Below are 13,564 nucleotides of genomic sequence, written 5' to 3' on the forward strand. Positions count from 1 at the left end.
CAAAACAGGCGCTTTCTAATCACAGGAAGCAGTCAAGACACGGCCTCCGACCTGCGGTCGAGAGGGTTCTTACCTTTTTGACATCCCTGACCAAGTGGTACAATGTGTTTGAGGGCCCATGTCTCTGAAAACAATAAAGAAGAATCAAATGGTTTTGCTAGTCAGGAGCTCTCACTGGCAAGGCAAGAAGGGTCTGGAAAGAAGGGTTCTGGCTGGCGAAGGGGCAGTTCATTAAGATGAACCTTGTTGTAGTTGCTCAGTTGTACCTGTCTTCTTCTAAACAAACACCCTGGCAGGTTTTTGGATTGTGGTTCCTAAAGAAAAAGCATTTGAAGTTCTTGGTTCCGACTTTGCAAAGGAGGCCATCAACTCTGTAGACAGCTGGGCCAAAGCATCATTTAAGAGGCTACTTGTACAGTAGCAGGAGACAAAGGAGCCAATTTACTGCACGAGAGAAGTAAACTTTGGCATGTTGCCAACCACAACTTGTTTATTACCCATAATGAATGAGAAACTAGTTAAAGCAGGGGTGGGCAGACCTTTTCTGTAAACTGCCAGATAGTTAATATCTTATCCTCTGCGGGCTGTAGAGTCTTCCATCATAACTGTTCAACTCGGCCATTGTGCGAAAGACATTTGTCTGCTTCACGTAAAAATAAAGTGAAGTAGTTTGCCATCACCTGTCTTTCAGGAATAGGAATACTAGATAACAGGATGCCTAGTTAAATTTGAATTCCAGGTAGACAATAAATAATTTGTTTTTTGTTTTAACTTTCATTTACTTATTAATTCTAATGTTGAACTTTTTTTCTTGTCATATTTCTGGCCAATTTTGTATTTCTTTTTTGTATTTACATATTCTTTACATAACAAATTAAAAATTATAAATGTAACCATATATCAGTGATTTGATTTACAGCTTCTTTTGCTTTTATGTTTCCTCATCTTTTTTTTAAATTGAGGTATAATTGACATATATTAGTTTTAGATGTACAATGTAGTGATTCAACATTTGTACATATGGCAAAATGATCATTACAATAATTATATTTAATATCAGTCACAGTTTTCAATTTTTTTTCTTGTGATAAGGACTTTAAGACCTAATCTTTTAGCAACTTTTGAATATGCAATACAATATTCTTAACTAGTCACCATGCTATACATTATATCCCCATGACTTATTTTATAAATTTGGAAATTTGTACATTTTTACCAATAACAATGAGTAATTTTGAATATAAATATGTCCCATATAGTATCTGAGATATACTAAAAATTATTGTTGTTTATCTGAAATTCAAATCTAACTGGGCATTATGTATTTTTATTTGCTAAATCTGGTGGTTCTATTGGAAGATCTTGGACAGTGATGGCAAATACTTAAGCACAGTTGGAATACATTCAAATATTAAGACAATCCTTGTGTACCACCTCAGCTACTGGCCCCTTCATGTGGACATGCTCATCAGAACTCTTTTTCTGCCAAAGGATACAGAATTATGCAGGGATTAAACACACAGACTCTCGAGTCAGAATATCTGGCTCCAAAACTGGCTCTGCTGCTCACCAGCTTTGACCAGGGGTAAGCCGCTTAACTGTGACTCAGTCTTATTAGCTCTAAAATGAGGACAGATAATACCACTTATCTGGTAGGGTTGTTGTGAGGATAAGATGATGAAATGTTTATAAAACTATTAAGACAGTGCTTAGCACTCAATAAATGTTGGCTATTCTTATTACTGAGGCCATTCACTGTCTCATAATCCTTTTCAACAGAGTACTCCGGGGAAGTTGATTAGAGTTGACTGGAGTAATGAAATCTATTGGTCTTTCCTGATCTGTAACTTTTCTGTTTATTTCTTTCCAACCATTGGAATAAGTCACTCTACTCCCTTGATTCGCTAATTAATATGAATGTCATTCAGTTCTGTGCTTTATTTATTTTACTGAAAACACCATTATTCTTTTTTCTCCAGGTTTACTGGGATAAAATTGACATATAACATTGTGTAAGTTTACAGTGTACAATGTGATGGTTTGATACTTGCATATTTTATGAAATGTCTGCCACAACAAGGTTAGTTAACACATTCTTCACCTCACATAATTACCGTTTTGTTGTTGTTATGGTGAGAGCATTAAAGCTCTCATCTCATAGTAACTTTCAAGTATACAATACAGTACTGTTGACCATAGTCACCATGCTTTATATTGGATCCCTGAAACTTACTTATCTTGTAACTGAAAGTTTGTACCCTTTGGCCAACATCTCCCCATTTACTCCACTCCTCAGCCATCATTTTTTTTGCAGAATCTCCGTATTATTTTCTATATTTGGGTCCCTTGCCTAATATTAGTTAGCTGTCTATGCATGCGTTTATTATTGGGCTCTTGATTCTGTTTCATTGGTCTGTGAGTCTGTTTTAATGCCAGAATCATACAGTTTTGATTACTATAGTTTTGTGATATAGTTTGGAATCAAGAAATGTGATGCTTCCACCTTTGTTCTTTCTCAAGGTTGCTCTGGCTATTCAGGGTCTTTTGTGGTTCCATGAAAATATTAGGACTGCTTTTTCTATTTCTGTTAAAAATGTCATTAGAATTTTGAAGGGGATTACACTGAACCTATAGATGGCTTCAGGTAGTATGGGCATTTTAACATTATTAACATTTCCAATTCATGAACATTAGGTATCTTTCCATTTATTTATGCCTTCTTCAATTTCTTTTATCAGTGTCTTACAGTTTTTTGATATACACATCTTTTATTTCTTTGGTTAAATTTATTACCAAGTATTTTATTGTTTTTGGTGCTATTGTAAATAGAACTATTTATTTCTTTTTCGGATAGTTCATTGTTAGTGTATAGAAATGCAACTGATTTTTGTTTATTGATTTTGTATACTGAAATTTTACTGAATTTATTAGTTCTAACAGATTTTAGGTGGAGCCTTTAGGATTTTCTGTATACAAGATGATACTATCAGGAAACAGAGACAATTTTACTTCTTCCTTTTGAATCTGGATGAAAATTTTTCTTTTTTTTACCTTTTTTTGGACCGATTTCTCTGGCTAGAACTTCCAGTGCAATGTTGAATATGAGTGGTGAAACTGGGCACCACGGTCTTGTTCTTGATCCCAGAGGGAAAGCTTTCAACCTTCCATCACTGAGTATGATGTTAGCTATGGGTTTGTCATATATGGCCTTTACTATGTTGAGGTGTGTTATTTCTTTATCCAATTTGTTGAGAGTTTTTACCATGAAAGGAGGTTGAAGTTTCTCAAATATATTTTCTGTATCAATTGAAATGTCATATGATTTTTCTTTCATTCTATTAATGTGATGTATCACATTTATTAATTTGCATATGTTGAACCATCCTTGCACCTAGGGAGGAATCCTACTTGATCATAGTATATGATCTTTTTAATGTGCTTCAATTTGGTTTGCTAGTATTTTGTTGAAAATTTTTGCATCCATATTTATCAGGGACATTGACCTGCAGTTTTCTTTTCTTGCAGTATCCTTACCTGGCTTTGTTATTATGGTAATGCTGGCCTCCTAAAATAAGTTGGGAGTGTTCCCTCCTCTTCAATTTCTTTGAAGAATTGGAAAAGAATTGGAGTTAATTCTTTACATGTTTGGTAGAATTCACCTTGTGAAGCCATCTGGTCCTGGGCTTTTCTTTATTCGGAGTTTTTTGATTCCTGATTCAGTTTCCTTACTCATTACTGGTCTGTTCAAATTTTCTATTTCTTCATGATTCAGACTTAGTAGGTTGTATGTTTCTAGGAATTTATCAATTTCTTCTATGTTGTCCAATTTGATGGCATATAATTGCCCACAGTAGTCTCTTATGATCCTTTGTATTTACGTGGTATCCACTGTACTGTGTCCTCTTTCATTTATAATTTTATTTAAGTCCTCTCTTTTTTTCTTGGTAATTCTAGCTAAAGGTTTGTCAATTTTGTTTACCTTTCAAAATACCAACTCTTTGTTTCATTGATCTTTTAAATTGTTTTTCTAGTCTCTATTTCATTTATTTCTGCCCTTTGTTATCTCCTTCCTTTTGCTAACTTTGGGCTTAGTTTGTTTTTGTTTTTCTGCAGGGCTGCAAGGGCTGCTGGGGTCTTCAGGTCCAGCAGCCAGGGGCCAAGACAGCTAGCAGTGGTGGCTAGAGTCAGTGGTACCCACATATTTGGCTGTGGGGACCAGCTGCAGCTGCCTGTGTAGTGGCAGGGGCCAGCTGCCCAGCACATACACAGTGTTGAAGGCCCAGGCTAGCAGCAAGGGCTGGGGCCAACTGCAGGTGCACTGGCAGCTGCTGGGGGGCCCTGGCTGTCAGTGGGCATTTCTGTGTTTGCAGGGTGTCATCACAGGTGCATGCAGACCAGTGTAGGCCAGTGGCATGAGTCAGGCCAATGGGCTGCAGGTGCACAGCTGAGAGTCTATTTGAAATCAAGTCCAGTGGTACAGGCCAGTGACAGAAGACAGGGCTGAATCCAGGCCCACATGCAGCTGTGGGGGCCTTGGCTGTTGGCATGCACTCCTGTGGCTGCAGGGTCTTACAGTTTTAGAGTCCTACACTTCCATGGCAGTGGTGATGGGCGTCAGACCGGCAGGGTGCAGGTGCACAGCTGGAGGTGCTAGCTTTCAGAGTGTGCACAGCAGTTGGGGGTTAGCCATGGGGGTAAGGCTAGCCTCTTGCAATCATATAGCCACAGAGTCCCAGTCCGGCTGCTGGTGTGGATCTCAGGCTCCAGCAGTGGTGAGGGGAGAGGGAGCAGTGAGGGACTCAGGTGGCTGGTGTCTATGAACACAAATATTTCTAGGGCAAAAATCAGTGAAATGTGCAGGGGCCTGTGGAGGCTGTGCTGGCTGTTGGTTTCTTCAGTGGTGAAAGCTGCCAGGATCCTCTGCAGAGCAGGTCACCAGGAACTGTGGTCGCTCAGCCATCAGACTGGCTCTCACAGTGTGTCTCAGCTTTGCGGGTCTCTGGGTGGGGTGAAACTAAAGCATGTCCTTTGTGCAGTGCCCTGAAAGGCTCACAAGCTCTCCCTTTCCCAGTGAGGGGAACTCTTTCTAGTTGGCAAGCTTCCCTGGGCACTGAGTGGTACTGGCCTCAGGGGACCAGGTGATACAGGCACAATGAAACTTTTCTTCCCCTCCTTTCACTGTGGTTACTCTCAGATTTTTCATTCCATTGTGTAGCTGGTTTCTTAACTGGACTCCTAAACTCTCCTACAGCTGTCTCTGTCTGTGGATAGCTGTCTAATTGTTGATCTTTGTTGGGGGGCAGAGGCTGGGTCTTCTGCTCTGCCATCCTAGCCCATTATTTTTACTGAAAGTCTTAATATGCAGAAAAATACCAAGAAAAATCTTCAGAGAAAACAGAAATGTGGGGCCACTCTGCTAATGTGCTTCCTGTTTGCAGCAGTGGGAATGTTACAGAGCCAGGTGGCACCAGCGAATACCTACCAATGGCTGGGGACAGGTCAATAAGCTCCATCTCATTAGTGCTGTGGCCAGTGGGACAAAGAAGCATTGAACATGTAAGAGGAAGAAAAATGTCTGAGAAAGAAGGTTTGGTTCAGTACTGGCTTCTCCCTTAGAAATTTTGTGATCTTGAATAAGCCAATTCATTTCTTGGCCTCAGTTTCCTCATCTGTAAAATGGGGGGGGGGGGGGGGAGTATCTACTCTTTAAATTCCATTGGCTTTTAGCGAGTATCAGCTCAGAGCTAATGTACTTAACTTGCTGACTACTCTCAAAAACTTCATAAATAGTAGTTTTTCTTTTTATTACTTCTTGGTATCCCTAATGAATGAATTAACAAATCTTTACAAAACAAAACAAACAAAACCTTTCTGGTGACTTAAACAAGAGGTATTTTACATGTTATTCTATTATAGTGGAAAATGAATGAACTTCATAGCTCTGAGGATAGTAAGATGGTGCAGGATAGTTAATTGGCCTCCTTTGATGCTTGGAGATAAATCGGTCTTCCTCTGCTGATTGCCTCAAATATCCTCTGGGCTTACAGAATAAAGTGTGTTCTCATTTCCAGAGCCTTGTGGTTTTGTGTAAGAATCAGAGAACATTACCCTTCGGTGATCACGTAACTTTCTGCCTTTTATATGCTGACAACTGAGCAGTTAAAACAAGTAGAATCTTGGTGACTCGGAGTTTGTGGTCTACATAGGTCTAAGGGAGCATTTGTGAAAAATGATCCATGCATTTGGAGGGGAGGGCAGGGACTCACAGACAAGTGGGGGGGAGGAGAAGGTAAAACAAAAAACGTGGAGAAAATAAAAAGTGCCTTAGCTTGGTCCTACCGTATTGTACAGTTCCTCTAGCCTGGAGATGGTGAGAAAACGGTGCATGCTTACTCCATTCTCTATGAGTAATTTCACAAAATCCACTCTGTCCAGAACTAGGGCATCCAACATGGCTTGCTCCAAAGACCCCACCTGCAAATCAAGTCACTGAGTTAGTCTGCCCCAGGGTCTAGGGTGTACAGTTCTCTGGCGTTCATTGGAATAGTTTAAAAATCGATGCCTTTGACATCTGGTAAACCTTCAGCACGTCCAAGAACTTGCTAGCAAGAGTTTCCCAACTCCACTTTTGGGACAGTCACAATCTCTTCTCTGTTTTGAGTGGGGCCTGTCTTTGCAAACAGAACACAAGGATTTCTAGGTCCAAAAGTTATTTCCTCTGTGAATCTTTTTGTTGTTGTTCTGGATTCTGACAAGGTGCAAGGGTTTACAAGGCTTTCCCTCTCCCAACTCTCTGATCAAACTTCTACAAAACCACTAAGTGCCAAAGTAGGTACTTCGCTGTCTTCATTTTCATCTCCTCTAGGCTCTGGAATCAGACCCCTGGCTGACTTGAGAAGAGGGACCTGAGTAAACAGACCAGAAAGCAGGCTGTTCTTTTTTTTTTTTTCCCCTCCAGTTAAGTGATAACCTTGCCTCCATCGCACCCATTTCCACATGGAGACCCAGTAACTATTTAGGTCATTTGGTCTGCTTACTAGGATTTTATTTAATTTCTTTCACAAAATTTCCCAGTGTCCAGCCTCCTTGATAAATCTTTCCACACTAGCAATCCATTGGCACAAGTGAAGCCAGGGGCTCAATCCTAGGCAGATGCTCTCTGGGGGGAGGAAGGGTTAAAAAAGACCTGTATATGAAGGTGTTGTCCTTTAGTGATTCCAGGCACAGAAATCAAATTCCAGGCTGCTGGCTGTCTCCTGGGGATACATGCATACACCAACCAATGGCCAATTTTCCAAGTTTTTATTTTGGTAGAGTCAATTGAGGGAAACAAACCAAGAACAGTTATATAAAGCTTTGGTTGCCTCTGTGTTGTTCTTGGGAATAGGGAGGACCTGTGCTCAGCCTCCAGAACCAGATGGCACCAGCACGTGGAAGCCTGCTAATTCTGCATCCTGAGGTGCGACCCAGCCACACACAGTGCCACCACTTAGAAGCAGCAACCTCCAATACAACCAGAAACAAACTGCTAATTCCACTCCTTCCTTCATTCTAATACATATAATTTTGTCGTATGTATTTCCAGGCATATAAAAGAAATGGCAACAGCTGTAGATAAAAATTGCTATCAAAGGCCACTCAGAGAGATGGAAATGTTTGGAACATTTGGAGTTGTGCTTTGTCATATCTTCCACCAGGTGACAGTGTTTTCCTAAATACAAGAAAGGAACTGAGATGGAGAACAGCTACAAAGGAACACTTCTACTCTAAAGCAAAAGCAGCAGTTTCCAGAGCTGCAATCAGAGATTCCTTAAACAAAAACCCTTGCCCAGGCAAGTGAGCTTTTTGGGTGACAACATATACTCTACCGGCCACTGTTGCCCATAAATAAAGATCTGGCTGCGAGCGATGTCGACTCTGTTCCAGGCTAAAGCTAAGCTCAGTTGGTCTGGGGCTGAGGCATTGGCTCCTGTGTGTAAATAAGCAAGAGAGAGAAAACAATGATCAGTTATCATATCAAGAAGATCCACTCCATCACTCTCCCATCCACCCTCTCTTCCTGAAGAGCAGACTGGGGTACACAGCAGGGGTTCTCCTACTCGGCACTATTGCTGTTTGTGGCAAGATAATTATCACGGGGTCTGTTCTATACACTGTAGAATATTTAGCAGCATCTCTGGGCTCAACCCAGTAGATGCCAACAGTACATCCCCCACCAAGTTATGACAATCAAAAATGTCTCCAGACATCGTCAGCTGTCTCTTGGAGGCAGGGGAAGGGAGACAAAATTAGCCTGTTGAGAACTGCTGCTCACTAGCCTTGCTAGTCAAAGCGTGGTCCATGGGGCGGCGGCGGCGGCGGCGGCAGCAGCAGCAGCAGCAGCAGGGCATCACTCGGGCACTTGTTAGAAATGCAGAACCTTGGGCCCCACTCCAGACCTATTAAATCAGAATCTGTATTTCAACAAGATGCCAGGTGATTTCCTGTGCACAGTGAAGTTTGAGAAGCACTGCTCTACAACACATTTGGTTTCTGCTGGCCAATCTCTGGTTTCAAGGCATCATTTGAATTGTATATTGCGTGGTGATGGTGCCCTTTGACAACTAGTGAGCCAGCTTTACCACTCTACTGAAGAAGAGTTAAGAACATCTTTTACAAGAAAGGCAAACAGATGGCTTAGGTTTACTTTGATTTGTGAGTAGAGACCACTGAACAGTTCTTCAGTTTCCCATTATTCTCTAGACTTTGTTGCTAGATCTGCACTGTCCATACGTGGCTATTTAAATCTAAAGTACTTAAAATTAAAACTTTAATTCCTCACAAATACTAGCTACATTTCAAGTGCTCAATAGCCACACAAGGCTGGCGGCCTTTGAACTGCAGAGTGCAGATACAGAACAGTTCCCTCATCACAGAGATGGTCTACTGGGACAGAGCTGGTCTAGATCAATGCATCCTGTCCATAAATGCAACCCACTCAGCAGCTGGATGTGAAGTTGAGAATGGTAGGTGGAGAGAGCACTGGGCTACAGTCAGAGGATCGGAGTCTGTCATTTCGCTGCTGTGACACTGGACCTCTCTTACCATTTTACAAATGTCACTGCTGATTCTGATGTTTGTGAAGGAAGAAGGGAGAGAAAATGCTGATGCTGCCCATTCTGCTAGGTTCTGCAGCAGTGGAGGCCCAAAGCAAGGCTCTGGGGATAGGGCTGCCGTATCAGTGATTCCCAAAGTCTGCTGCACATCAGAATCACCTAGGAAGCTTTTAAAATATCCCTATGCCCAGGCTGCACCCCAAATCAATTAAATAACAGTGCCTGGGGTGGCCAGCCAGGCACTGACATTTTTGAAGGTCTCCAAGTGTTTTCAATGTGCAGCCGAGTTTGGGACCCACTGTGCTACAGGCTTCTTTCCCCTGCTGACTCTTCCCTCTGGGCTTGGAGATAATGACATGAAGAATTAGACAAGTAAAGTGTCCTCTAGATGAGCCTTTTTCAAATTTGAGCATGCATAAGAATAACCTGGAGAGCTTTTAAAACAGATTCTTGGGCCCCATCTTCAGAGATTCTGATTCAGTAGGTCTGGGGTGGGGCTGAGTTTCTGTATTTCTAACAAGTACCCAGGTGATGCCAACGCTGATGATCTAGGACCATCCTTTGAATGACAAGGCCCTAAAGAGCTGTGGTGCTGTGTTCCCTTTATAGGTCAAAGGGCATCTCTGATTTTGGTGTGCAGACATTGATGGGTTCAGTTTAAATCACATACTTGTAGGAAATTAATTAGGGTTTGGAATGATGAACATTAATTCAGTTTACACTGGGATTTTTCCATTAAGAAAAGATTCCGTATCTCTTCAGATGACAACAGGGACTGCAAGCTCATACCAGCGTAACTGGCGTAAATAAGTGATAAATAGGAACGTGTCAAATGCACTGTCATCACTTTTAAGGAGAAAACAAAGTGAAGGCTCATTGGAGTTACATTTAGGGTTACACTTTATGCTTTCCCATGCTTCCTTAGCTGTTCTGTTGGTCACTGCTGACCTGTTGTAATGGTTTAATCATTGCCTTTGCCATTTGTATGCCACAAATTTGTATGTCACCCAAGTCAATAGTAGCTGCACAAATCTGAACAAGAACACACAGCAGGAAGCAGTTACTGAGGTCAACATGAGCTGCCTGAATGTAATTAGCCAAGTGTCAAATGAAAGCATGAAACCAATCAGTTTTGACTTTTCAAAAACTGAAAATACATCACTCAAGTATGGTCCCAGGTGACAGTTTGGATCAGTGGTTCTCAATGAGGGTAACCAACCACCCCACTTTGCTCGGTGCAGTCACAGTGTTAGCACTGATATTTCTGCAATTTGGGAGACTCCTTGCTCCTGTACAAACCTGTTTGGCTGGTCACTCTATTCTAACCTGTGGTTGTGCTTGGAGAGCTTGAAATATACTCATGCTTGGGACTCAACCCTAAAGATTCTGATTTATCTGGTCCTGGCACTGCAGTTTTTAAAAATTTCCAGAGAACTTGTAAGAACTGGAGGTCCTTAACCTTATCTAAATATTAGAATCACGAAGATGAGGTGAAGAACCTCGAATCTAGATAATATATAGTCATTCATTCACTCATTCATCTGTTTATTCATTCATTTATGCATTCAAAGATACTGACATCAAGACTTCTCATATGGCAGGCACTACACCAGTATGAGAAGGTGAGTAAGTCAAAATCCTTTGCTTGAGAGCCTACATTCTGGAGGAGGAGAGAGGTCTGTAATTAAATACAGTATTTCATGCAATCACTCATTTATCTCCTCAACAGATATTTATTGAATACTTTCTGTGCCAGGAACTGTTTTAACATTGAATATCCAATGGTAAATAAGATCATTAAGGTCACTCTTTTCACATAGATTATTACTTAATTCCACTGGTAGAGGACTGACACTCAGAAAATAAATGAATAAACAAACTAATCAACAGTGTACTTTCAGAATGCGTAAGTGCTATGAAGGAGCAGTGCCATTCCCTGGATATATGGCGCCTGTGTCTACATTAAAAATTCTAATCACCTCAAATCAATGGCAATCCATTTCACATGATCCCAAGACAAAAGTATGGAGTGATCTGCTGGCCGGGCTGCTCTCCTGAAACCAGGGCTGGACATGGAGCTGTTAGATAACCTCACAGCACAAGTCTGGGAGTTGCTCTGGGGGATCTGTTTGACCCCATGTGGGAAATTGAGGGTTCAAAAATGCCCTGAAGTACTGAAATGGGTCTGGAGCCCATGCAGGTCCTGGTTTGGGCTCAGGGCCCCCACCCATATGGCACTCCCCTACTTGGAGCCAGATCCCAGTGGCCATGAAGAAGGCCTTTAAAAACACTGGTCTAAGGAGGGTACTGATAATGATCAGAATGCTGGTGGAACTGCTCTGTTAGAATGAGTGGACAGGAGACCTCCCTGAGAGTAAAATTTGAACTGAGACCTAAATGACTAAAGTCATCATGCAAAGAATTGGAAAGAAAGCATTCCAGTAAGAGAAAACATCAAGTGCAAAGTCCCTGATGTGGAAATGAATACAAGTAGGTATATAAGACATTAAAATATGGCTTTATTATTTCCTCTTTCTGCAGGAGATCAGGGAAGACTTAAGTGCATATATAAGGATCACATATGGTTTTAAGTGATTAATTCACTAGGCTAATAAGATGAAAAAAGAAGTTCTGGCAAAGAGAACATTTTCTGAGTGTCAGTACTCTACTAGTAGCAAAGGGATAGTATGCAACAATTAGAATAGTTAAACAGCTCAGTGACTTTGGTAAATTCATGGGAAGACACTGAAGATTCACTGCTTGGGGTATAGTGTCAGTTAGAAGAAGGGAGAGATAAAGCTAGAATAGAAGGACTTGTAAGTGATGTGAAGTTTTGTTTTATCCTCAAGTCATGAAGAAACCACTGGAGGACTCTGTCTCAGAAACAATGCAGTCAGATTTATGTATTAGAAAAATCACTTTGGCAGCAGTGCGAAGAGTGGATTGGAAGAGCATTGTACTGGAGGGAACAGAAGTAGTTAGAAAAGTTTTGCAATATTCTAGGAAAGGGATAATGAGGACCTGAAGAAGCAGCTTGGTTGAGGTATATTTAGACAGCAAAACTGATAGCCTTGGGTGATAGCTTTAAATTGGGGAGCAAGAGAGAAAGAGAAGTCAAAGGTGATGCCCCAGTCTCTAGCTTGGGAGCCCAACTGAAATTGGCAATGCAAGATAAAAATGAGATTTTGTGGGCAGAAAAATTTCATTCTTGAATATGTTGAGCTTATAATGCCTGTGCCATTGGATATTGAGGTCTGGGTCAGGGGAGGGATCAGGCCTGGATATAGAGATTTGGGAAACATTAACATGAAGGTGACAAGAGGAAAAGAGCAGAGGATGGGTAACAGAACAGCACCAATCCTTAAAAAGTATGAAAGTAAAGCACATCTTTAAAAAGAAAGTGCGCACGCGCGCACGCACGCGCACACACACACACACACACACACACACACACACACACACAACCAGTCAGAGAGATAGGAAGAGAACTGGAGATTATGGTGCCTCAAACTATGGGAAGAGAGATTCTCAAGAAAGAGGGGATGGTCAATAGGCCAAAGGCTGCAAAGAGGGCAAGAGAAAAAGACTGGTCTTCCTTCTTTATAACGCTTCTCATTACTGGGCACCAGCTTATGCATCTATTACTTTAGTATTTATTTCCTTCACCAGAATGTAAACTTAGTATGCTTTATTCACTGTTAGTCTGCTTTATTCACTGTCGTATTCTTAGAGTCCAGAACAGTGCTTGACACATAATAGGTGTTTAATAACTATTTGTTGAATGAATGAATGAATGAGTGAATGAAGCCAAAAGTGTGCACTGGATTTGGTAATTGAAAGACTTTAATGAAATTCACGTGTGAACCTTCAGCAGAGTATGGGAATGGAAGTATGTTTTCTATCTCTTCCCTCAAGGAAATTGAGTCTAATAAGAATGGCGGTAGGATGGGATAAAAGGAAAGATATGAAAAACACACAAATCACTATATCAAAAAACAAAAGTGGTAAGTGCTGTAAAAGCTATACAAATTAAGTCCAGAGCACTTCCTGTCAGTTAAGTTAGAGCAATTTTAAGGAGGAATTAGAATTTGATGAGAGTGGGGAAGGATGATGGAGATTTGAACAAATGGAGGTGGTGCCCCTACCTGTCAAAGATGTCAATGTCCTGATCCTGGCAACAAGTGAATTTGTTGTTTATATGGCAGAAGAACTTAGCAGCTGTGATTAAATTAAGATTTCGAGATGGGGAGATTATTTTGGATTATCTGGTAGGCCTAATGCAATGTAATCTCAAGAGTCCTTGTGAGAGGAACACAGGGGGATCAAAGTAGCAGTAAGGCATGTGAAGATGAAAGCAACAGGATGGACTGATGCAAGGCAAGAGCCACAAGTCAGGGAATGTAGACAGCCTCTGGAAGCTGAAAAAGGCAAGGATAGGATTCTCCCCTGAAGCCTCCAGGAGGAATATA

At 41.2% G+C, this 13,564-nt stretch overlaps 1 protein-coding gene across 1 annotated transcript in view; it reads right to left on the minus strand.

Annotated features, from left to right (window-relative positions):
• The window catches only part of TRPM3 (transient receptor potential cation channel subfamily M member 3), a 466,869-nt gene that overhangs the window by 92,321 nt on the left and 360,984 nt on the right, over window positions 1-13,564 (minus strand). The window contains 3 exon segments of the mRNA XM_032477819.1: window positions 74-124; window positions 6,340-6,474; window positions 7,869-7,969. Of these exon segments, the coding sequence (XP_032333710.1) occupies window positions 74-124; window positions 6,340-6,474; window positions 7,869-7,969 (287 nt within the window).

Source organism: Camelus ferus, chromosome 4 (genome assembly GCF_009834535.1).
Source record: "Camelus ferus isolate YT-003-E chromosome 4, BCGSAC_Cfer_1.0, whole genome shotgun sequence".
In the NCBI taxonomy this organism is placed as follows: domain Eukaryota; kingdom Metazoa; phylum Chordata; class Mammalia; order Artiodactyla; family Camelidae; genus Camelus; species Camelus ferus.